General features: G+C 47.9%; 3 protein-coding genes across 4 annotated transcripts in view; 1 reads left to right on the plus strand and 2 right to left on the minus strand.

The window, feature by feature from the left end:
* LOC149341877 (uncharacterized) overlaps positions 1-2,127 on the minus strand; it is a 41,383-nt gene extending 39,256 nt beyond the window's left edge. The window contains exons 1-2 of one of the 2 annotated variants that reach the window (XM_089544147.1): positions 1,980-2,127; positions 1,604-1,901 (exon numbers count right to left, since the gene is read on the minus strand). In XM_089544147.1, the coding sequence (XP_089400273.1) occupies positions 1,604-1,856 (253 nt within the window). In that variant the 5' untranslated portion in view covers positions 1,857-1,901; positions 1,980-2,127. The other variant, XM_089544149.1, reaches the window with a different exon arrangement.
* LOC149341878 (uncharacterized) overlaps positions 1-25,815 on the plus strand; it is a 41,922-nt gene that overhangs the window by 3,784 nt on the left and 12,323 nt on the right. Inside the window, exons 2-6 of the mRNA XM_089544150.1 lie at positions 9,420-9,690; positions 13,640-13,832; positions 17,001-17,096; positions 18,755-18,893; positions 19,826-19,902. Of these exons, the coding sequence (XP_089400276.1) occupies positions 13,646-13,832; positions 17,001-17,096; positions 18,755-18,893; positions 19,826-19,902 (499 nt within the window). The 5' untranslated portion in view covers positions 9,420-9,690; positions 13,640-13,645. The remainder of the gene's footprint in view (positions 1-9,419; positions 9,691-13,639; positions 13,833-17,000; positions 17,097-18,754; positions 18,894-19,825; positions 19,903-25,815) is intronic.
* On the minus strand, positions 22,450-25,164 carry LOC149341879 (uncharacterized). Its single transcript, XM_089542767.1, has 2 exons — positions 25,118-25,164; positions 22,450-24,695 (listed from the first exon to the last, which is right to left on the minus strand). Exons 1-2 carry the CDS (start codon positions 25,162-25,164, stop codon positions 24,014-24,016), a joined length of 729 nt encoding a protein of 242 aa, XP_089398893.1. The 3' UTR covers positions 22,450-24,013.

The raw sequence follows: 25,815 nt of genomic DNA on the forward strand, positions 1-25,815 counted from the left end.
GGGACCAACTCTGGGCCGTCCAGCAGGCCCGCGAGGCGACGGCGAGGCAGCGCCTCGACGTCCCCACGTGGGAGACCTAAGGCCCCGTCGGCGAAAGCTCTGCAGGACTATGACTAAAGTTGTTACCAACCAACCTCCTCTACGCTATGTAAAGCAGCACAGCAGAGCAAGGAGTAAAACGGCTCTAGCCAGAAGTTTGGGCGGTGAGCAGCGCACTGCTTCATTTTCAAGAGCGTTAGCTCCTACTACTTACGTTTGTCAAGGAGCGCGCCTGTCTGCAATGAAGGTCAAATTGGCAGGAACAGTAACCACGTGACCACACTATATCGGGTCAATAATGGGCGCGTAGCGCCTCAATTGATACCTCGACTTTCGATGTGTTATACTATAAGTGCCAGTATAGAGGCCATCGACGTTGGACCCCCCCCCCCCACTCCGGAGACCATCATATGTATAAAATTTGGGCCCCACCCGCTTGACGCAGAATGTTCCAAGTGGTGTCAAATGACTTGACATGTTCCTGAGGATAAAATTACTGAGATGAAGCCCAAAAGTTGTGGTATTCGCAACGGCGACCTTTCCGCCTCCAAACCGTGCATTAATTCCGAGGACCGTCAGACGGCCATTACGGCCGAACCGTTTGTCGCAGCGGTTCCGGATGGTGTCAAACGATTCGTCGCGTTGTTATGCACACGTTTATAGATTTATTAACTGATATAACGAGGAAATATACCGGATAAAGCGAAGGTGGCTGTAAATCGAAAATCCATGAGGTAGACGGCGCTGCTTGTTGTCTATAGGAATGGATGTTTCCGGAAACATCCGCGGATGTTTGCATTTGGTCTTCTCCCCGTTTGCTGAGCACACCGATGTAAACACTTGAAGCTCCCAAGTCGAGCACTGAGGCAGTGGTGGCAGCTAATTGTTTCCCACCCTTCCTTTTCCTCCTACTCTAATACCTTCCCCAGGGCACGGTAGAGGTGCGCACCTGAGAGTGACACAGTTACGGCGCCCTTTCTTTACAGTAAAACCATTAAGCACAATGTGGATATCCGCCGCGGTGGCTCAGTGCCTAGGACATCGGCTACTGAGCCGGAGTTCCGGGTGTCGAACCCGGACGCGGCGGCCGCGTTTCGATGGAGGCGAAACGCAAAAGCGCCCGTGTGCTGCGCGATGTCAGTGCACGTTAGAGACCTCAGTTGGTCGAAATTATTTAGGAGCTCTCCACAACGGCACCACTTCCTCTCTTCTCTCACTCCCACCTTCTTCCCTTCCGTTACGGCGCGGTTTGGGTGTCCATCGAGATATGTGAGACAATTACTGAATTTCTTTTCCTCAAAACCCAATTTTCACAAGATAGTTAAACAAGGAAGTAGGTTTGGTTCGGTTTATGGGTTTTAACGTCCCAAAGCGACTTAGGTCATGAGAGACGCTGCAGTGAAGGTCTAAGGAAATTTCGACCGCCTGCCTTCAACGTGCATTGACATCGTATAGGTACTGAACCACGACATGCTAAGTCGAAACGGTGATGACGTTCTGTAGCACTTTGGCCATCTACCTTGCCTCAGCCGCCCGACAAGCAAAGAAGGGATGCCGACCTTACCATCGAACTCGTTGTCCATGGTAACGGCGATGACATTCAGGGCGCGGCGACGCTTGCGATCGTTGGCGTAGTCGGGGTGCTGCCGGTCCCACAAGCACTTTGAGAAGAAATACTGTCCGATGAGCTTGGCCTCCTTCCTGGTCGTCCACACAGGCTCGCGCTCCGCGCAGGACGCCGGCGAGTCCGTAGAACCTCTCGGCGCTGCCGGCACGGACTGAGGCATTTCGAGGAACAAGCTCGCGTTCTCATCCATAACAACGAAACTGCAAGCTGCCGGCGACAACAGCAGCGCTTCGACCTGAAAACACAAAGGAAAACGCCGCTCGGTTTTTCGTTCTGCTCACGAGACGCCAGAAGCTGCGCACAGAATACTTGCCTCGTTGACGAACGCGCAATTACGAAACGTCCCTCACACAAACGCTTGCCCAAACACCTCCAGTGTCTGCTCTCGCACTGCGCTGATTATGCGCAGTTTTTCAAGTCGATCAGAGCGCCGGAACATACAGCGGAGGCGCGGAGAAACGCTTTGTAGCGCCACTGACGCCACGGCCAACGTTACTAGCCACGGCCGCCTGGATCGGACGCGCTGCGGGGCGGCTGTAGAAGCGCGTTCACGAGAGCACTGTACGGTGACATATCGAGGTGCGAGCGTCAGCGTTCTGCCGAAGGGACACGTACCATGCGGCATTCATTCATTCATTCATTCATTCATTCATTCATTCATTCATTCATTCATTCATTCATTCATTCATTCATTCATTCATTTGATTTTAATAACAAAACTATTCTTGGACCTGGTTAGAGAGCGAAAGCTATGGCGTGTCGGACAACTATGCGCGGCTAGGCGCCTGTAGCGCCTGTAACGTTGAGTGCATTTCGGGCACTGGATAGGCAGCGCGCCCACCCTGCCACCTGCCAGTAATGCTTGATCGCTAGAGTTTGTTCACCCAATGAACGCTGCGGCCTATTGCTGCAGTGCCGCGTGTCTGCCACAGCGTTGTCAGCGCTAACGCAAGCAGGCCCCATCTCTCTCTCTCTCATCACCCCACGTACCTATAAGCGCAATTCAGGCGTCCACTGACTATAGGAGCCAGTTATGCGCACTATTTCAATCCATCGGAGTCTAAAAAGTTAACGCCAACGCCAACGAACACAATAGGGCCATTTTTTTTTACCTACACTGGCTACACTAGTGTAGCCAGTGTTTACTGATTTCATTATACACTTGCTACACCAGTGTAGCCAGTGTAGGTAAAAAAAATGACCCTAATGAACGCCGACGGCCTGTGGCTTGGAAAATTGGTTTTTCAGGAAAGGAAATCGCAGTAACACGCATATCTCGCTGGATACCGGAACCGCGTCGTAAGATAGGGGATAAAGTAGGGAGTGAAAGGAGAAAGTGCTGCCGTTGTGGAGGTCTCCGAACACCAACACGGATCCAAACAGGGTGTATACTACGTTGACGTGGCAGGGCCGTCGCCCAATGGATTCTACACGGCCGCAGTAGTTCACCAGGATCAATGCGTTAACGGGCTCTCCTTTCGAGCTCGAAATTCAGCACAGGCTGAGGAAGTAGCCATTGCGCTTGCCGCCTCGGACTTGAATTCGAAGGTAATCGTGACAGATTCGCGTCGAGCCTGTCAACACTACCTGGCTGGCGAGATTTCACCTTTAGCCTACAGTATATTAAAGCGCGCAGTGAGGGAATCGGACCCTTCGCCCAAACGCATAGTTTGGACTCCAGGCAATCAGGGCGTTAGAGGTAATGAGGCTGCGGATGCGGCTGCCCGAGCGCTTACCTACCGGGCACCTCACCCAGGCTCTTCCGGCTCGGAGATTTTGCAACCGCTTCTGCGGTTCAGAGAAATTCTGGACGACTATTGCGAACGCCATCGGCTTTTCCCGGTCCCTTCTAAGGGCCTGAGTAAAGCTGATGAGCGAACTCTGAGGCGCTTGCAGACCAACACTCTGTTGTGTCCTGCAATAGTGAAACATTTCGACCCCAAAATTGATGGGCGCTGCCCTCACTGTGGGGAAGTTTCCGATACCTTCCACATGGTTTGGGCCTGTCAAAAGAATCCTTCCCTTCCCCCCAATCCTTCCCCTTCCCGAGAGGCATGGGAGGCAGCCCTGCTCAACTGCTCGGGGCTGGAGTCTCAAAGGGCTCTAGTCCAACGGGCGCGAGTAGCGGCCTCGTCCAGCGGGGTCCCGGACTAAGGACTCCACCTATGTAAAGGGCCATTTTTGGTCTGCAAACTCTCCTGTTGTTTATTAAAAAGTTTTCACCACCACCACCGGAATAATTTCGAACACCTGGGGATCTTTAACGTGCACCGAAATCGCACAGCACTCGGGCGCCTTTTTATTCCGAAAGCAATACTACACTCATGAACGGCCTTTCGCGTAGCGGCGGCCGGTAGCCACGTTTGACCTTTAGAATGACCTCTGACGTCATACCAGGGTGAGAGATGGGCTACCAAGTCGAGTCGTCGCGCAGCGGCGGCCGGTAGCCACGCGTGACATTTAGAATGACCTGTGATGTCACGTCATAGCGTGACGTCATACCAGGGTGAGAGATGCGCTACCTGAAGACCTTCAATAAAAATTATGGGGGCACTTTGGCTCTCTAAAGTGCTGCAAGGCGAAAGCGTTTCCTGGCCACTGTTTGTTTTTATTTACTTTTTATTTTCATGTCGTTTATTTATTTTTGCCCCTTTTCTTAATTTTATAGTTTTTTATTTTTAATTTCACATCTTATTTTTATTTTGTTTTTATTTTTGTTTATTTTCTTATTTTTATTTTTTATTTTCCTTTTCTTGACTTTACTCCTTTTATTTCATTTATGAAGCCCCTGCATTCACTACATGCACCCTTATTCATGCTGGAACCTTGAGCCTTTTAAGCAGTGACGCCGAAAGGCGGACGAATCTGCCGACGCGTCTGTCGACACTCCTGCCGACGCCTCTGTCGACACGGCTGCCGACGCGTCTGTCGACACTTCTGCCGACGCGTCTGTCGACACGGCTGCCGATGCGTCTGCTAACGACAGTATGAGGCATTAAAGGCTTTCGCCTTAAAAATTATAGAGGGACCTTAGGGCTACCAAGTCGAGTCGTCGCGCAGCGGCGGCCGGTAGCCACACGTGACCTGTAGACGCGGCGCACTGCGTTCCTTCTTTAGACGCGGCACGCCGGCCGCGTTCCTTCCGTTAGAGGCGCTGCGCTCGCTTTCGCAATAGGGAGCCTACATGTCGCGCCCCCTCCCATGTAGGCTCCCTATTTCGCAACCTACCAGGCTTAACCAAAGCAGCTAAGCCGGCTAAGCCCCCGCCAATTTTTTGCGTTTCGCCTCCACCGAAACGCGGCCGCCGCGGTCGGGTTCGAGCCCGCGTACTCCGGCTCGGTCGATGAGCGCCTTAAAGCCACCGCGGCGGGTACAGAAAAAGGTGCCGTAATGAAGAAAATGAAAACTGTGAGGAAAGGAAATGACGCAGTAACTGTCTCACATATCTCGGTGGACACCCGTCATCCATTTAATTGACAATGTGAGAATTTTGGCCGACAGTATGAGAAATCAAAGGCTTTCGCATTAAAATCAGAGGGAACGCACACTAGTTGTTGTGATGATTGAAAGGAGGATGGAAAGGAAATTGCATGGGCCTGCCTACTGGCTCGAGCTGAGCCACAACCGCTACACTCATTGTGCCTTTAAAGTTCAAGAAGGAACGCTTCCACTCCGCCACGACGGCTTGACGTTTGAACATGAATAAAGGCGCGTCTAATGAATGCACGGGTTTATTGAGAAACACGTCTTCGAGGTTTGTGCTGAGGCGTACATGAATAATTACCAGCATGTAAATTACAGATGTCGTATTAAGGGAGACCGTGCGTTTCCGGATTTTTGTCGGGAACACGCATATACAGTCCGAAAGCGCTCCGATGCAAGCGCGACTCGAATTTGGAAATTAAGGTTGAAGGCAAAACCGAACCGAAAGATAATCAAATCAGGTGGTCTAAATTTCCAGAGCCCTTCACTACGGCGTCTCTCATAGCCGGAGTCGCTTTGGGACGTTAAACCCCATAAACTAAACCATAAGCCAACTATTATGCACCCCCATTTCCAACAGGCGGTCTGTAGAGGTGGAGGCCCTGCGACCACTTGACGCAACGCCTAATAAGTGCGTCGATCCTATCTTTCTCGTTCGCCCTAATGTCGGGGAATGGCGTGGTGTAGCTGGACTGAACTCGCGGAGGCGGTGCGAATCGCCCAGCTCGAAAGACTGAGTGCAAGGAGTGGACCATTTTGAAGAGGGTCGGGGCCGAAAATTCGATGGGGCATATGCGACAAGGTCGCCCTACCACCCCGATGTCGCGAGAATATCATAGTTCCCCCTTTCCCTCTAACTTATGCACTCAGAACACTATAGGGAAAGGCGGGAGCAGAGACCGGTGGTGGTGGTGAAAAACTTTTATTCAAAGAGAGCTTGAGGGCTAAAAAACCCTGCTGCATGGTCGGTATCCTTAGTCCGGGACACCGCACGACGAGGCCCCGTCTCGCGCCCGCTTGACCAGAGCCCTTTGGGACTCCAGCGTGGAGCAGTTGAGGAGGGCAGTCTCCCTCGCCTCTCGGGTGGGGGTGGGGGAAGGGGGAAGGTGAGGATTCTGAGTACATGCCCACACCATGTGAAAGATATCGCAGATCTCTCCACAGTGCGGGCAGCGCCCATCTGTGTTCGGATCGAAGTGTTTTGCTATGGCAGGATAGAGAAGGGTTCCTGTCTGCAGGCGCCGCAGAGTTCGCTCCTCCGCCTTACTCAGCCCCTTGGAAGGTGCCGGGTAGAGACGGTGGCTGTCGCAATAATGATTTAGGATTTCGCGGAACCGCAGAAGCGGTTTATGAGCTTCTGAGCCAGGAGAGGCGCTGGCTAAACGACCGAGAAATTTAGGGCAGGAGAGGTAGCTACGTGGACGCATCGAGAGGCATGTCGGCAGCCGCGGTCGCCTCGGTAGTCGAGAGCCGAGCTACACCAGTCACTGCCGCCTCCATTAAAAGTAGAAGAGGTCGCAATGGCGCTCGCTTGCGCCAGAGCCAAGGCTAGTTTCATTCTTAGCGACAGCAAAACTGCAATCTGCAACATCGGAAAGGGCAGGGTCTCGCCGGAAACGGCTCGCATCCTATCCGCAGCCAAAATCGATTGCAAGGTCATCTTAATTTGGGTCCCAGCGCACACATCCGTCCCAGGTAACGAGGTGGCCCATGCGTCAGCCCGAGATCTCTACTTCGGGGTAACCGTAGAGCCGCCCGACTGCCCGGGGATGGACTAACGCTTGCAAATATACGCGGAAACCGTCGAGAACTATAGGTTAGGAGGACGTGTGATGTCCCCACCGGATCCAAGTTTAAACAATAAAGAGGCCGGGGCTTGGCGGCGATTACAGGATGAAAATTTTGCACATCCCGTTTGGTTGTTTCGCACCCAGGCAGACGATAGGAAAGACGATAAATGTAAGACCTGCGGAGCGAGGGGGACCTTCGATCACATAATTTGGCAATGCCCCGGATCCCTGGGCACTGGGGACAATATTGAAAGTAGAGAAAGAATCCTGGGAGGCCATGCTGCGGAGCGAGGTCTCCGCCGACCAGCAACGACAGTCCGCCTGACGGCTCATGCCGCGAGTTGCGGAGGTGGCGGCCCTCGTACCCTAGGCCTACGTGCCAGCGGCGGGGAGTAGGGGGCCTCGTATATCGATGGAAATAAAGATTTAATCAACATCATCATCCATGCGTTTCCGGCAAATTTCCTCCCTGCTTGGCATGCAGTCGTAGTGGCACCCAGTGAAACCCCCTTTCGCCATGCACGGCGCTGGCCCGGCGTATGGCGCGCGCGTAGGGCGACCTTTCTGCGTAGTGACGTTCGTTGCTGAGCAGGTGCGATGGAACCGCAGCCGTCTACGAGGGCTGTGGGTGTTGCGGAGTGTGGACATGGACGGCGGGGCACACCTTGGACGACAACTGGCGAAGATGCTGGTGAAAAAACCTAAACAGTCGCATCACCATCAGATGACGCACCAAACGGCGTACGCTATCACGTCAACTCATAAGCGCAGCGTAGGAGTCCTCCGTTTTTTATTGTCCTGGGTATCACCTGTTATGAGCAGGGGGTTGGGGTATATTCTTGTTTGTAGGAGTCTCCAAATACTCTCTTGCACTTTGTTTAGTGATCTATCAGCCGGCGACTAGACCGCTCGACTTAGTCTGTAGTGTTGTGTGATATATTTCTATCTACGCAGTCGGTCCCGAGAGCTATCACGTGAGTGGCCCGGGCCATGGGACAGGCGGGCTGCTAGGTCACGTGACCTTGCGGCGTCGTCACGACCTGCCCACCGGATACTGAGCAAACTGCCCGTGGTTTTGGTGGCTGTCGGCTTCCGTCATGTATGCCATAACGAGTACCTCTATGCCCTTCACTTCTATGCTTAATAGTTTAACGGGGGCCTCGAATCTGGCAGCCTTGATGCCATAAGTAGTATAAGAGGGTTCTCGCACAGCTTCCGCCCTCAACGTTCGACCATGTTCCTACATGGCACTCGCGGTAATGCAGGACGTACCACAGCCGCCGCTATGGGCAAGGGCGGCACTGGTGGACACTGCCAAGGTTCGCTTACACTACACATAAATACCCCCGAAAGCAGCAGATTGGACAACTCTCACCGTAGCTCAGTTGGTAGAGCACCGGACGCGATATTCGCAGGTCATGGTTTCGGATCCCATCGGCTGCGTGTGGTTGGTTTTTCTTCTACTGTTATTAATATCCCTTTGATAAACAGCAACTTCAAAAGTTGCAGTGGTTCCACTCTGCCGAACAGTTTCACGTACCGAAAGCTACATAAGCAAGATTAATCACGCTTTTCTGTGGTACATCTTTTATTGTTTCTTAATTCCCCACCACCACTTCACAGCCGCTTATTCGTCTTCATTCACTGGCTTGATGGAGACAAATACTGATCGATGGTCAGGTCCATGCCAAAGACTAAGATTTTGACGCCGTTACCACAGCCTGACGAAGGGAGCGTGGACGTTTGCACATGTAGAAGGATTCTTAAGCGTGCTCTCCTTCCTCCACAGCGTCTAAATCAAGCGCATAGCTATGGTTATATACACCCCATACCTGACATCACAACTGTGAATTGAATCACGTGACACAACGTGGTTACCGCATGGCTTTCTTACTGCTTCTGCCGACACCTTGCAAGGTCAAAATTCAATATCAATGTCTAAATCAAAGTTCAAGGTCAAACGTCAAGGTCAAAGTTCAAGGTTCAAAATGTCCCTGTCAAATTCAAGGTCATACATAGGTGGTCCACTAAGTGTACCACACATGGTTAGGCAAATGTGCACAGCAACACTAGCCATGACTTATCTCAAGGTCGTTTCAAGGTCATTCGGAGGCTCATGGCGAAATGCGTCCCAGTTTTAGTCGTGTAGCTTTCGCTACAAGAGACTTCCCATATGTTCCTTGGTTTTGGTAGCTGTTCGCTTCCGTCGTGTACACCGTGGCAAGTGGCAGTTAATGATTGGTCGCTCGGGAAGAGCAACCTGGTCCGCACAAGCCCCACCGGTGACAGCGCCTGCCATCGCAGGGAAGTGGCGCATCACTTAACCGCTGCACCACTGTGCCAGGAGGGGGTATGAGGCCTCGCAGAGATTTATGAGTGTAGAGCAGAGGACAACCTTTAGGACATATGGGAATTAGATACATTACTCTATCGCGCCAAACCGTAAAGGTGGAGCTTAAGTGCCTCCTCCAATTTTTCAGGATTGCCATCGCCGAACTGGCAGGCATCCGACTGGCAGTGAATCTCCTCGAGCTACCGCGGGTGACTCGCGCGGTGATCGTCTGCGACTTGAGGGCAGCCCTGCTTTCGGAGACCTGCGGCGCGCCGAAGAGTTGCCCCAAGCTACTCTCACTTGACGGCAAGTGGGGTCCACTGCGACCTCGCCATCCAGGCGGTGCTCTCTCTTGTTGGAGTAAGCAAGAATGAGGGCGCGGAAAAGCCCGCCAGATTAAAGCACCCTTGACATTGAAGGTAGCGACACTCTCCTCCACTCCCCGCGCTTTCCTCCTCGATTCTCCTCGCCCGCCGGCTGTGCGCGCTGCACACGGCACGCTTTGAAGACCATGCGCGTTCGCCGGCACAATGTGTTCTCTTGTACACGTGAACGCGGCGATGTTAGCGCTTTTTTTCACGGCCTATTATGAAACACATTCACCAGAAAGTGATGCAACATGCTTGACTTTACCACGAGCCACATTTACCACCTTCTCGTTTGAGCACTGACAGCGCTTGCGGCATGAACAATCAAAGCCTTCTCCATCCTCCTCAATACAGCAGAGTTTTATTAGGACAAAAGTAACGTTAAATTTATATATTCTTCAATATTTTTCGGCACAATTATGCTCCGCTGAAAGCAAATCTCACTTAGCGCTGCGTTTTCCAGAAAATATCGTTGTTTACGACGCTGTTCTTTTGCAGAGTCTCAGAAGTCTCAGAAGCACGATAGTGACTACGAAAATGCTGGGACATTTTCTTTAATGCACGGTATGCATTTTTTTAGCAAGTTTTCAACCGAAACATTTAAGCTTGGCTCCTCGGAGTGATGCATATGCGGCGGCTTTATTGCCCGGTCAAAACAGATTCACGGCTGCTTGAAAGAGGGCAATTTTATTTTCTAGTTTTTTTCGTTCATTTTATTTACTACTGCAGAAGCGTGCCTGGCCATGGTTGGCTTAAAATTTCTGGATGACTGCTGGTGCCAAGGGATGATGAGATTAAGTGGTTCAAAGATGATGCTCTCTCGATGACACATCTAGAATAGTTCCTCGAAGGAATTTAAGCAGTGCTTCTAATGCCATGCTGAATCAATATTCGGCACTGTAGAGCAGGATCGGAAACGATGTAGTCATCGTGTGATAGAATCAACTTCACAGAAACAATTCGTACTATTTTATGAACGGAATTTAAGAACCTGATGTTTGAGAACATCATTCGCTGTTGTATATATGATAACGACTTCACCCGTGACAAGTCAAAGCTCACCCGAAAAACATTTGTTTTGTTACTCGCTCCTCCCGTGACGTCATACACCTCGGAATCGCGGTAGAGTTGCGCAGTCACGATGGTCTGACGAGCACCTTAAATGTCTTAATGATTAAAAACTCCTATCATCCCTAGATAGACGGTGGTATAACGTCGTTACAGCTACTACTAGAGCTCTTGGGCACACTGGAGAGAGACTGCCGTATACGCTACGAAAATCAACATGTTTTCTATTCTGCGCCATATCAGAAGCGCGCGTGTTTACTAGCAAAAAAATTAACATCTACGATGCATCCATTTTTCGCTGAAACCCACACTGAGATCCAGAAATTAAAGCGACTATTATAGGCCCGTTACATACGCCAACAATCCCGAATATAGAACACAAAGAACAATGCCATGAAATGGAAAGAATAATGTGCGAAAAGGCACACAATGATTAGCGAATTAAGCCATGTTATCAGCTTCCTGATGATCTCGAAAAAGTTTCAAGCAGACACAGTATGCTTTAGCTATCAAGAAATGTCTAGTGCAGAGGACAGTGTGCCGATATTGTGGATTCACTTTTTTCTGCGGCTGACGTAACCTTTTCTTCGAAAAATCGCTAACAGTACGAAGCCATTTTCACGCCGGCTTGCGCACTGCAATGCGCTGCAAACGGGTATAACGCAGCGCTAAAAGTAGAGTCGAAATTTTCAGCGCGCAACACAAGGGAGCTCGACCTGCAGCAGAGGCAGACGGCCTGCGAATGGCGGCGAAGAAAAACGAAAACACAACCAAGACGATTCTTCCGCACGCGTTTCTATGGCGACTACTGGAGGGGGCCAATCAGCGTTCAGAAAAGCGCCGAGCAGAGACACGGGAGAGGAGGATGTGCGAGGGTTCGCGGCGCGGCGGCAAAGTTCACAGAAATGCGCTACTTTCAATATCAAGGGGCTTTACGCCAAATGAGTTCAAATTTTTCAAATTTTGCTAATAAAAATGTTGACTCTGGAAAACTGTCTGAGTGACCTCCTGAAGGCACAGCGGTGTAACACGGTTTTAGAATTTAGGGTGCGCTCACTGTGCCCTGAACCGTCACGTGTGCTGTGCGATGTCAGTGCACGTTAAAGAACCAGGTGGTCGAAATTTCCTGAGCCCTTCACTACGGCGTCCCTCATAGCCTGAGTCGCTTTGGGACGTTAAAAGCCCCATAAGACATAAATAAGTACTTAGTGTGAGTGGTCTGCTTCGCGCAATTGTGCTCAGCTTTTTTTTTCTTCATAGTGGTGGGCAGAACGCGCTATCTTATCGCACGAGGTGGTCACAAAACCCGGCGCAGCCGACGCATTTACTCTAAAAGACCTATGCAGCCAGCAAGCTGCAGTAAAACCGTGTCGCCTCGCGCAGAAAGTCTAAAGGAAGAAAGTGTTCGGCATCTTCTACGAAGTTGCGACAATTCGATGCGACCGAAGGTAAGCAAGCGTCCATGATATACAAGCTACGAAGCGCCGTTTTTGTCCGTTGTCTGCAGATGTGCCACAAAGCGCGACCGCACTGTTTTTCCCGAATGTATCTCTATCGTGACTTGAATATCGCGGTACTTCAGTCCCAGACACAGGGACGACGTGCTCGGTAAACTCAGCCCGCAGGCGAAATTTACTAAGGACTTCACCTTTCTGGAAGGTGATAACGGGACCAGAGAAAGGACGTTTCTGCATATGCGAAAAACCGCTGTGTGCCGCTACGGCCGAAGGAGTTCGACCCTGTACTTCGAGTGCACGGGGTGTATGCTCCATTACCGACCTCTCTTTGCGGCAATAAAGTTGCCAGCCTACAATATAGGCGTCGGGTTTACATAAGTCAATCAGCGGGACGAATTGCTGATAGATAAGGGCAACTCCTGCATGGGTCTCAAAAGATAAGGAAGCGCCTGTTGATTTATTCATCAAAATCAATGTGTGCAAGGACAGCCCGCTGTTGATTTATTTTATCAACAGTCGTTCGTCTGAGTTATCCAAAAGTTGTGAAAAATTATGTAACGCCGTTAGGGCTTCCCATTCGAGGCGTGTTTGTGAAGCAGCTTAACATATGCGGTTCACCCATACCACTAACATATATGTTAGTGCTGTGGGTGAACCGCACTAGGGTTCCAATCACCATGGATAGAGGTTGAAGCTCCCGGCAAAGTCAGAAAACCTTTCTATAACGACGCCGACGTGTGTGCAATGCGGTCAGTAGGTTCCCGTAACATGAAATACTGCGAAGGACCCGCATTCATAATCTACATTAAAAGAGCTTGAGACACCCTTCGCTGCAGTGCAGTTTGCAAACGAGGCCTGCTATCAACACGGCTGGTGCCCCGGAGGCTATGGACACAAGCTTCGTACACAACGTACAGCCTCTCATAAATTTAATGGCTATGAGCTTCGCTGCTAGGCCTTGTAGCGAAGGTTTAGTAACTCGTCTGAAGCGCCAAAGGAAAGTTTGCCAGACCCTTAAATTATCTGAAGACAACAGGTAGGCTACAAGGCTCCAAGAAATAACAGCCACTGGCCTTTCAACGTCGGTAAAGGCTGATTTTGCCCTGAGGGCACTGCAAACTGCAATCCACTCGTCATGGCGCTGCGGTGGTGGGATTGGCGCAAACATTCAGGCAGGATTGGCCTTACAGAGGCCTGTCGGCCATTTCCCGCCTGATTGCGTTGCGTCTCTCTCTCTCTCTCTCTCTCTCTCTCTCTCTCTCTCTCTCTCGTGGTTGCTTGTGCGTGTGTGTGTGTGGAGGGTAGGGGGGGGGGGGGGGGGGGCAGCTATCGAACGAACCACAGCAGGTGGCGAGAATCGGGAAGGCCGGACGGGTCGGAACTAATGCTGTAGTGGTTTCTGATGAAGTTCACATTGAACGATGCAGCACCGGCGTCCTTGGAACAACAATAAGTCTGCCGTTTTGTCGAAACAGTGAGACATGCCGCCCACGTGGTGCCTGGTCGTCCTGGTGGCGGCTACGCTGCTTCTCGTTGGCGGGCAGATGTTCTTCCGCTGTTCGAGCAGTGCCTGCAAGGAGCCCTGCGGCCAACTCGACTGCAGTCACGGAAGGCTGCTTCACAATGCCACGACGTGCGGCTGCTGCCCCGTGTGCGTCAGGACCCTGGGCGAGTACAACCTTTTCAATCCGTGCCATTTAAATCTGCTCAAAGGTGCAGTACTGAAGGCCTCAAGATTCATTCCCGACCACATGCAGTTCCTATACATGCGTCTATCTCTCTTCAGCATGGAGGCGCTAGGAATGCTAAATGTGCCCGTCTGCTGCGCAGTGTTACTGCTCAGTAAAGGAGCTCATGTGGTCGAAATCCATACCGACGCCTCAAATACGGCGACTCTTTCTCCTCCTCCGTCATTTCATTCTATATTTCATCCATTCCCTCAGCGTGGTTCGGAAGTTCACCTTAACTTTTACTGGAGGCCATAACCACTGAAAGTTAACTTGCGTGTGCGCGATTGCTCTCATAAATTGATTGCAGTGGCAGCGTACACATTCATAAAAGTGCATAACACTGCATTGCGTTACACTACATTACAACGCGAACTGCAGAACTGTGAGCGTATCTTAAGTGGTCTCTCAAGCCATAGCCTATTCACAAACTTGTAGACTCAAACACTGGAGAAGTTCTGCAGTGGTCCTCTAGGCAAATGAAAGGTGAAATCGAAGCCCCAGAACTTTGGCTTTAGGCGCAATGATGCCTCGAGGTACACTTTTTGGACGTCGAAGACGGGACAGTGGCACAGAAAATGGCTGCTTAAGTCATCGCATCCTAAATTGGTTCACACTGATAAGACAGCTACTGCAATAGAAAAAAAAATACGGAGGACACTCAAGGAAGAATGGTACCGAAAGTCTGATCAAAACAATATAAAGAACATGTGTATAGTCGGATACAACTTAAGCCTGCAATGAAGCTCCGCCCACATTCAGCCTCCGCGCACAGAATTCCTCCACAACGAAAAAGTAGTGCGCTGCTTAAACTTTTTCTTGTTACGTAAACAAGACGCGTATCACAAGAAAAATTATGCCCTCCAGAATTTCGATGCGTAGATTGTTTGATATTGTCAAAAATTAAAAAGCTAGTTTCGTTTACTGTTGCGATTGGGCAGCGGAGTAATGCAAGACGCCTCGGACCGCGGCCCAAGGTTAGCAACTGCTCTATTTTTAAGTTGTATCCTACTATAGGATACAACTTTACCCTTTACCCCCCACGATCCCTCTGACATGCGTGCGGAGAGAGCAACTGAAATTGTTAACGGTAGCACTTACAATCATGTGCTTGAAATGTGTTTAATGGGAACGAGAGCAAGCTCAGCGCAATGATGCCGAACACGAACTGGTGATCGAAAACACGCGCTTCGTCGGGACAACCTTCAGTTTGTAGCTCGCCTATCTAGTTACCACACCACTGAGTCAAATCAATAAATCTACATTCTGATGCATAAAATTATCATAGATGATCGCGCACGTAAAAGGCGACAACAGCGACACGCCAGCGCAGAAATCTGCTCAGAAGTACTGCGGATGACCGCAATACTGTCTGGTAGAGGGAAAACGTGAGTAGTGATGCACAGCACACACCCTCATACGTTGGGTGATAGAGCACAACAACGACCGAAGTGAGCATGTAAGCATGCCTTCTACGCGCGGCGCCGGCGCGACCCGCAGTCCATCGGGCCGCGCGCGCCGACAGACGGCGATTGGTGTCGAGAGTAGGAGAGCGCCCGCAGCCTGCCTGCGAGGGTAAAAAAATCTAATCTATAGCAAGCTCGCAATAATGAAATAGACGAAGAGGGGAAGTACAGCCTAGGAAGTGATCATAAACGTATTAGACTACAGTTGGGAGCCCTGATCAAAAGAGAAATGCAGCGAAGTCAAAAAGACAGCACAAAATTAAACGACGAACAAATAGTGCTAATAGCAGCCGACATAGAGGAAGCAATCTTGAAACACCCCATGTAAAAGTGGGATTATAAGCAGTTAGAACTACTCATCAGTACAAAAATTCAACAAGTAAAATGAGTAAACCGCTGGAGAGGAAGGAGGAAGCCACGAAGCTGGTGGAATACGGAAATTAAAGAGGCCATCGAACGACTACGGGCGGCTTCAAGGGAACACAGAGAAGCAAAGAGGGCGCAGTTATCTGAAGAGGAAATAGGCCAAAAATGGGAATCTTATCGACAAAAGAAACAGCAAGTTCAGGTCCTCGTCCAGGCTAAAATAAAGCAGTCCTCTGATCAATGGCTGGCTGAAGTTCGCGATGCAAATAAAGGGGGCCAAGAAAATTCTGGAACCATATAAGCTGGTTGGGTAAAACAAATCAAAGAAAGCAGGAACAGATAAAAGATGCTCAGGGAAAATGTTTGGAGGGAGACGATGCTGCTGTTCATGCTTTATGTGATAAATATGGAAAGAAGGCTACAAAAAAGTAATCTAGGTTACAATATGTCGTACAGATAAGGCGGAAATGTAGTTGAGCAGCGGTTCCCGTGTTTAATGTATGCGGACGATATTGTACTGTTAGCAGATAGCCAGGGAGATTTACAAACTTTGGTTAATTGTTGTGGAGACGAAGGGGACGCTCTAGGTTTCAGTTTTAGCGCAACTAAGTCAGGTGCGATGATTTTCTACGATACAACTGATCAGGTGCTGGCATTACAAGGCCACGAAATACCGAAAGTGGCCGAATACAAATACCTCGGGATATGGCTAAACGAAGGGCAGTTATACACGGAAAAGCATGAAGAGTCTCTTGGGGCGAAAGAGCGAAGAGACGCCGGACGCCGGAGCGAAGAGACGCAGGTTGGCCACGTGACCCTGTGGCGTCATCAGAACCTGCCCACCGGATCATGAGCAAACTGCTCGCTGCTTTCAGTGCGAAAGCACCCATACGCTCACCAACACCGACCAAGAATCTTGTCACCATACGTACCATCTTGTGTCGTTGCCTAGCAACCCTAGTAACTCGGGTAAGCCCGGGTAGTAACTCGTGTAAGTTCGGGTAAGTTCGGAGGTAGCTCGGGAAGAGAAACATGGGACACACAATCTCAGTTGGTGTCTGTGATACAAACAGCCACCTGCCAGTACAGTGTCGCATCTCTTGCACCGGTAGTGGTATGAGGACTCGTCGCCATCTGAATATTAAGCAGAGAATGGCCAATTCTGCATATATGGGCATTAACCGGCTAAAAATATATCGCATCATACCCTTAAGACGAAGCCTAAGTGCTCCGCCTACTCGGTTTGACTACCCGTACCAATTTTTTTTCTTCTGCAGGCGAAGGAGATGCCTGCAGAAACAAGGAGATGGCATCAATACCGGGAGGGGAGTGCGGTCGCATGCTCTCCTGCGTCAATGGTAGCTGCCGTCGGCGTGAGTTGCTGGTTACTTTTGCTGAGGTGGACTTTTTTAATTGGACCCACATTTGTGACCACAAAGCACACCTGCACTTGGATACAAATCCAGCTCCGAGCACACCTCGACAACTATAAAGGTCACCCATGTACCTAAAGCGTAGTACGCTCCTGATATGGCCGTCTGAGTAGGAGTATAGCCACCCTATGCAGGTGAGCTTGCAAGAGGTAGCCTCGATAGACGCATCTGTGCATACTGAGTTTCCCAAAAGCACCTAGGGAAAAAGGGGCGCTTTGGCAGTTCGTCTGTATTTCATCCACCGTCTAAAGAGTCGCAGGACTGCCGGGAAGGTGTGGCTTCGTATTTTCCTTGGCTATTGTTGGGCACAATACGTAGATTCGGTCGTACCAATACTCTCCTTCTTGAGGCAAACCTCTAATAAACTGTGCGAAAGATTTCGTACCTGAATAACACCGAACATTCACTTGCGTTACATTTATTGAAGTGAAAAACGGGCTAGGAAAAGAATTAAATCCGCGCACAGAAGAGATCATGGTAGCACGGATACAATTCCGCATGACAATCCGCGTTTTACGAAACCTCATCTTCCCGGCATTGCCGCGGTGCATAAGCGGCGGCGCAATCTTTCTCTGTAGGTCATTTTTTTTTAATTATATGCTTCTGCGGATAATCGGTGGGAACGCATGTCTGCAGCAGTTGCATTCAGTGTTTCTAATGTGTACCTGCAAAGTATCATCGCTCATGGCTTCATGTCGTCGGCTAACGTTAACTCGTATGAGCTGCCTTGCGAGTATGAAAACTGTAATCTGGGATATCTTGCAGAGTACAGAGGAAGCGAGGGTGCTATTAATCGCTTGGAAGAGTCAATGTTCCAACCAAGTTTGTATTCTGCAACGCGCAGACATTCGACGTCGATTTAGGGAAACGACTTTTAAGTTTGCACCCACGAGGTGAATGTCATGGAAAGAACTTTCGCAGTGTTTCGGTGGCGCAGTTCTCGAGCTGCATCCGAAAACTCTGAGTCATTGTGACATTTATAGTTTGACATCTCAACGTTCATGCTGAAACGTGACTTAGTATAACACTATAAGTTGAAATCCCGTAAAATGGGAGTAATTGCACCACTTTCAAGATGAGCGGTTAGTACGCGCGGTGACTGCAGTTGGCGCCCCTTTGCCTGAGGGAGTAACGGTGAGGGAGTACCAGTTTATCTTTTCAGGGACTAATAGTTGGGGAAACGAATTTTTTCCCCAAAATACTAACACCTGTGTCTCTTTTAGTCCGCTTTAGTTTTGAGTGCCATTTCACGTGAGTCACGTCTATACGCTCAAGGCAGTTTTTCAGAGCCTTTCAGAGTAACAGTGCACGCTCGTAGTTCTTATAACGGCCTCCAATGTAGACAGCGCAACAAACGGCCTTTGCTCAAGACCAGATATTACACTTACACAGCTCTGGGTGCCTTACACTGGAGCTAGCCACCGTACATCGATTCGACGTTAGCTCATTTTGCTGCCCACACCTGACGCGAGTTTTGAATTAGTCCGCTAACGACGCCACAGGAATTCTGCAAACGCTGTCTGCACGCTAGGGGACCATTTCGAGACGGAACTGCATGCTGTCAACTCTTTCACGTTTCTTTTAATTCCCCCTCGCAGCGGAGAGCAGAGCCTGCGCCCGAGACCTGTTGAGGCAGAAACGCCACCGGGGAGACTTCGAGTCACCGTACAGAGGACCACGCCCCGACTGTGACGACTACGGCGATTATCGGCCCACGCGCTGCAAGAAAGGACTCACGTGAGCCCAAGAAATCACCGCTTTGAGGACTAATTTTACCCATTCTTGGCTCAGAGTGAGCGGACAAAGCAACCTCCGCATTAGCTTGACAATGGATGCGATGACTTGCATTAATTGCTTCGAGCATCCTGCTGCACCCACAGACACTGCTACCTGAGTAACGAACGTTACCTGTGGTTACGTCCGTTACTTGAATTAATGTAAGTGCGCAGATTTAAAGCCGGTGTTTTCGGGAGATTCAAGATCAGCGATGCCACTATCCTGCAGTATCCTTGGTTCGTAATCTCTATCGTGTCCATTAAAATATACAAATCGTTTGCATGTAACTTTTTTATTCAGGGTTATGAAAGAAAATATGCCCACCATGAAATATGCAATGCCGCCCTAGCGATGTCATCGTGTCTATCCTGGGCTAAGTACAACCCAACGTTGTAAAATGCTCGAACGCAGTTAACACTTCACAGCTGTATAGCTGACGCTGAAGCAGTGACGGTGTGCTAAAACTACCGCGCATCACAATACTGTAGGTGCTGGAGACAAATCTGCCGGATTCTTGCTCAAGAACTGCTTTGCACACGTGCACATCATGACTGGTGGCTATAACAACCACTGGAACAATCAGTGGCTGATGAAACAATCTTTGTAATCCAGCAGCCTCGACTGCTGTTGAGCAACATGTTCTCATTCAACGCCGAGATTATCCTCTTGGGCGCCTTTTTTCTAAGCACTTGAAACACTCCATTCGAAACATGCACGCACTGCGCGCGAGGTAAGAGATGCGATCTCCAACTTTGTGTGCCCGAGGTGACTTCGAAACGAAAAAAATTTAATCGGTGGAATAAATTAAAACGAAGTTAAACCCTTGTTGCTGTCAAGCGTAACATTCGTGGTTGCGGGCGTCACATATGGCCTGAAATATCTTTCCGATGCAGATGCAACTGCGTGGACAAAAGAGGCCAGCGGATATTCGGCAGCGCCATTCATTCCCAAGCTAGCGACATGCACTGCAGTAAGCCATCCGACTGTTAAAACTGTCTCGATCATATGCTATACTAAAGTCAGTAAGTTAGGACTGCATGCATTTTTTCGAAATGAAACCCAAGACCACATCCCCGTTAACCTTCCGCTACTTATACTGTAAAGGCATCATTTCCGCAGTACGTGAAAAACTAAAAAAAAATATATGTTACGCATCTAGGATTTTTTTTTTCTACTTCCTACGGCACGAAGCGCCCTGCTAACTACGTGCCATATTCAACGGATACCCAGCCGCTGTGGACAAGTTGTAACACCTGAAGACATTCGCAGAGCCCACAGATGCTCCTCCATACAACTTGCACATCATTCGTTGAGTTTCTGTCAGGGCACTGTTTATTATGAAACTAAGGTTATGCCTTCTTGCACCTCTTTTCCGGCCCGTTCCTCAGTGGGACGTCACCTCGTCGCAGAACCACCGCAATACAGCAGCGCTCCACTGTCGCCAAGTGATACGCTGCAGTCTGTGAAGCGCAGGATGGCGCTCTCCAAGGACAGCATAACGTTTGAAAGAAGATGATACGGTCATAGCCTTCGTAACGGGCCTGCACTATGTGATAAGATCATATCATAGCGTGTTACGGTGGCAAGTCTTTGAACCCACTGGCTCCGGTACGTGATATCAGATCTCAAGAGACACTCTGTGCTTCCTTGATATTGTAAAACCACACCAAAAATCAGGGGGCTCCGCCTTTAAAGGTTAGATGCGACAGCGCTAAGGGCTTCCTTCAACGCTTTCTCTCCATATACAGTCACTGTTCTTCGTCCACATTAATAATAATAATAATAATAATAATAATAATGGTTTTATTTGCGCCAAATGAATACATGGCGCGGGAGACCCGCAGTAAAAGCTGTCACAAGCGACAGCTTGACAAAGCCGGAGGCCCCCCTATACACTTGACAGCATCATAGGCGCAATGAAACGGCATGTCTCATCCAAAAAGAAAATAGAAACAAAACATGAAAACATCTGCAATTACAATCACTCATAAGAACTACATAAAATTATACAGAAAATGTGTTAGAATGAAGCTAGAAAGCACTTACAAAAGCAATGGAACATTCATGTGCGATGGCAATGAGTTTAGCGAAAGTAACAGATAAATTAAGCACATTTTTGCTTCAAATAAAATTCAAATCAAAGTGAATACAGACAAGCGGTACAGTCAGGGTAAACAACAATGTGACAGAGTAAACAGGAATGGCAAGCGAAGTGTCCTAGTACATGTTGAAATACCGGCGGAGTGTTTTGAACGTCACCTTTTCAAGTTGGATACGTTTATGATTTAAATCATTTAGTAACCGGGGTAGTTTATTCTGTAGTGTTTGTAGGCCGTATGTTGTGCGAAACGTCCTTACTTTCCAGAGCTCCGTGTAACGTGTCTGGCGTGTAGTAGCGTTTTGTTGTAACCTGGCTAGACGATGTAGAAATGAACTGTTGCTGGCGTTTTCATTCTTAATTGCCTTGCAAAGGATATAATCAAACAGCTTGGTAACAGGAATTATGTTGTATTTGGGAAATAGATGATACGTATGTGAATAAAACGGCAGATTTTCTATTACTCTTACAAACCTTTTCTGCAACTTGTGAAGCTTCTGCAAATTTCCATAAGTTGTCGTAGACCAAACTAAGTGACAATAATTGAGTCGGGAGGAGAATAGGGTATTATAAATTAACAGTAAGATTTTTGGTGGTAGTAAATTGCGATTGCGGTATACTAGCCCAATTACCTGTGCCAGCTTAATAAGCATACTGTCCACGTGGACATCCCATGACATATTCTGCTGAAAGATAACACCTAATGTCTTTATACTGGAAGTTATTTCGAGAGGAGTGGCATTTAAGTAGATAGACTTTTGTATTGTTAGGTTTTTGTTTTTACTTCGAAAGAATACGGCTTTTGTTTTGTTTGCATTAATCGTCAGGCTGTTTTTACGCGTCCATTCGTCTAGTTTTATTAATGTTAAATTAGCAGCATCAACAAGGTCGTCACTAGTTTTACCGGTTAATAATATGCTGGTATCATCCGCGTACATGATAAATTTCACGGTTGCATCAATATTCACAATATCATTCACGTACATATTAAATAAAAAAGGTCCTAATATACTGCCCTGTGGGACGCCTGCTGAAATAGATAATGGGTTAGAACTGTGGTTGTTTATGACGACTATTTGTCTACGAAATTCCAAGTAGGAGCATAAAAGAGATGCGGCTTTACCACGAAAGCCATAGTGTTGGAGTTTCTTAATTAAAAGTTGATGACTAATGGAGTCAAATGCTTTTGACAGGTCAATAAAAATTCCTAACACAAGTCTTCCTTCTTCAAACTGATTTAGTATGTGTTCTTTTTGTTGTAGCAATGCGAGTTGTGTGCCTAAACCCTTACGGAAGCCATACTGGCAATCAGTCAGCAGGCAATGTTTCTGCTCAAATTCGGATAGTCGCTTTAAAATAACTTTTTCGAAGACTTTTGAAAAGACGGGAAGGATTGATAACGGTCGGTAGTTTCCTAAGTCGTTTTTATCGCCTTTTTTAAAGAGCGCAGCGACTCGCGCTATCTGCATCGTTCGAGGAAACGTGCCTTCGCTTATACAGATATTAAAGATATATGTAAGACAAGGAGAGAGAAGGTCAGCAACATATTTGATGGGTTTTATTTGGATACCATCAATATCTTTAGCGGTACTATTATTTAGACTGTGAATTGTGCTAATTATCTCTCCCTCATTTACTGGATACAAAAATATAGAGCTAGAGTTGTATGGAATACCATCAAGATCATTGTCTGGTGCGTTGTTACTTCCAATTTTAACAAAGTGTTCGTTAAAAGCGTCAGCAAGTGCTTTTCCCTCTAACTCAAGACCATTTATTTTTAAGCTCTGTATCCTTTCCTCAGGAATATTGCAATTCAACAAACAGTTCAGTTTTTTCCACATTGTGGCCGTACGTGGAACCAGTGAATTAAAAGAAAGTGTATAGTAATCTCGCCTGGCCTTTTTTATATCTTTGTCTAAACGATTCCTAATTTTTTTAAAAGCCTGAAATATTTCGGGGTCTCTTGTCTTTATAAATTCACTGTATAATGCATTCTTTCTCCGTATTCTGGCAGATAGCTCTGCACTAATCCATGGTTTACGTATTTTCTTTTTTTGTTTAATGCACTTAAAAGGAAAGCTAATGTCATAACTTTCTTTCAATAGGCTGAAAAAAGCCTCGTAAGCCAAATTTGCGTCTTTAAGATCGTATACAGTATCCCAACATGTCTGAGCTATCTTCTCACGAAAAATAGAAAGAGTCTGATCTGTTATTAGTTGAATGAAATGGTTTGTCTTTGTTTCCTTGTTTCGTACGTGACCCTTGAAACATAAATATATCGGCAAGTGATCACTGAGATCCGATGCGAAGACGCCAGCATTAATGACTTCAGAACTTAAATTCGTAATAAATACGTCAATTAAAGATGACGAATTCTCGGTCACTCTGGTAGGAAGACTGATAGTATTCCAACACGCATTCATCTCCAAGAGAGTATCTAACCTAAGTTTTGGTGAATCATTCTTCATCATGTTAATGTTAATGTCTCCGCCATAAATTAAATTGAAATTGTTTTCATTTATAAAGACGAGAAAAGTTTCTAAGAACTCCAAAAATGATGTAACGGAACCATTCGGCGGGCGATAGCAAACAGCGAAAACAGTATTGTTTTGTATCACTGATAAAAATTCATAGTCATGAGTTATTACTGAAAACTGGTTCAATATTTCACATGCAGACGGCTTTTTAACCAAGGTGCATATTCCGCCACCACGACCTGTTGATCTATTCAGGTAGAAAGTATTGTACAATGGAAGCCGAAAGATGTTCACATCGTCAACACACCAAGTCTCTGTCAGCATAATGACGTCAAAGGATTGCTTTGTTTGCTCAAAAAAGAGTTGTAAGTCATGTTCCTTGCGAGTAAAAGAACGTATGTTTAAGTGAAAACATTTGAAAGCCTTCGAAAACGCTGTACCTAAGTGATGGTTGAAAGTGTGTGGCAATACATACGAGTGAGTAGGTGCCATAGTGTTCTTAGTGTTCAGCTGATCTGTTGCTTAAGTTTGTCGCGGTCACTAGAGCAGGAAATGACCACCGCGTTTTGCCCATCAGCTTTCCGGACCAAGACCTTGTTGTTGTTGTGCCATACGTATTTGTAGTTATTTGTCTTGGCCCAGAGCTTTGTTTCGGTAAGCAGAGTACGTGTCCTTTTTGTCAGGTTTTCTAACACAAAAATGCTGTCATTTCCTTGGCACAGTGTTTTCCTGTTTTGCCACCATTTGTCTCTTGCTGATTGTTTGGCGAAACGACAGATAATGCCAGGTATCTTATCTTGCTTTGAGGGCAGGCGATGAATGGACACTATGTCACTTTCCTGAAGCTGTGGCAGGTTGTTTAGAGTTGCCAGCTTATTTATCTCATCAATCAGGTTTTCATCCTTCATTGCTTTAATTCCATGGAATTCAAGGTTGAGCTTTCGGCTTCTCCATTCCAAACAGTCCATTTCGTTTTTCAGCTGCGTTATTTCATCGTCTTGCTTCTCAATCTTATCTACCCTGTGTTTCAGGTCCTTGACTTCGCGTTCGTTCTTTTCTATCCGAGTTAGAAGCTCATCGTACTGGTCACTCATGTACTGAACTGTGTCTTCGACGCTGTCAACTGTTTCTTTTAGCGGTAAAAGGTACTCCAGCTTTTCATTGATTGATTTCAGCAGTGCACGAACACTGGCAGCGGCAGCGGCACGGGAAAGGCACCATCTTAAGAAGTTTTTCTCTGCAATTGCAGATATGAAGTTTTGACATCGACTACAACCGTCTGCGTGCACGTGTGCTGGTTGCTGCGGAAGATAACGTCATCCAGGACTGCATCGCTACCGGCCAGCGGACACGCCCACCCATCGGACGAGGCTATAAAGAAAGCCCAGAGACCTGCGGCTGTCACACTGGTAGCGGCAGCGGCACGGGAAAGGCACCATCTTAAGAAGTTTTTCTCTGCAATTGCAGATATGAAGTTTTGACATCGACTACAACCGTCTGCGTGCACGTGTGCTGGTTGCTGCGGAAGATAACGTCATCCAGGACTGCATCGCTACCGGCCAGCGGACACGCCCACCCATCGGACGAGGCTATAAAGAAAGCCCAGAGACCTGCGGCTGTCACACTGGTAGCGGCAGCGGCACGGGAAAGGCACCATCTTAAGAAGTTTTTCTCTGCAATTGCAGGTTAGTTGCTGCTCTGTTAATATATTTTCCCGTTGTCTTCTTTTACTGCTGCTGCTGCTGCTGCTGCTGCCAGAAGTGTCACTATGCCCCTTGATGAACAGTGTGGGTCATGTGATATGCAACTCGAGGAACTTGATTCCAAAATCGACTGTAGTGATTGTAAATCTGTCTATCACACGGGAAAATGTGCAGGAATTTCAGATGCTACTATCAAGTCAAAAGGGGAGCAGTATCGCAGTGCGTGGCGTTGCTCAAATTGCAGGCGTTCGAAAGGTCGTGCTCCACAACTCGATAGATCCAGCATTGATACGGATGACCAAGATGTTCGTGTACACAGATTTATGTGAATTACCACAACACAGTTTCCATATTCTTGTCTTTGGACTCTTCCACACAAAACGGAAACTTAACACGAGAACATATTCGCATATCAACCCGCCAAACTTAGTAGCGCATGGAACAACACACCACACTTCACTATAGAATTAGAAAGTATAGCTTTACTTTAGTATTAATTTACTGTTAGAGCGTTATTACTTTTTATTTTACATTGCTTTTTATGTTATAGTTACAGTATTATTGCAGGCTGATCAGTATCAGTTACAGGCTGATACTCAAGTTGG

The sequence above is a fragment of the Amblyomma mixtum genome, chromosome 5 (assembly GCF_055824585.1).
Source record: "Amblyomma mixtum isolate Tamu chromosome 5, ASM5582458v1, whole genome shotgun sequence".
In the NCBI taxonomy this organism is placed as follows: Eukaryota; Metazoa; Arthropoda; class Arachnida; order Ixodida; family Ixodidae; genus Amblyomma; species Amblyomma mixtum.

What these genes read in the sequence shown, in the direction of transcription:
- LOC149341879 (XM_089542767.1), bottom strand. Translation starts at nt 25,164, where the DNA reads ATGGTGCCTTTCCCGTGCCGCTGCCGCTACCAGTGTGACAGCCGCAG. An exon ending in TACCAGTGTGACAGCCGCAG is followed by an intron (nt 24,696 to 25,117) that starts GTCTCTGGGCTT and finishes TGCCGCTGCCAG; the next exon opens with TGTTCGTGCACTGCTGAAAT.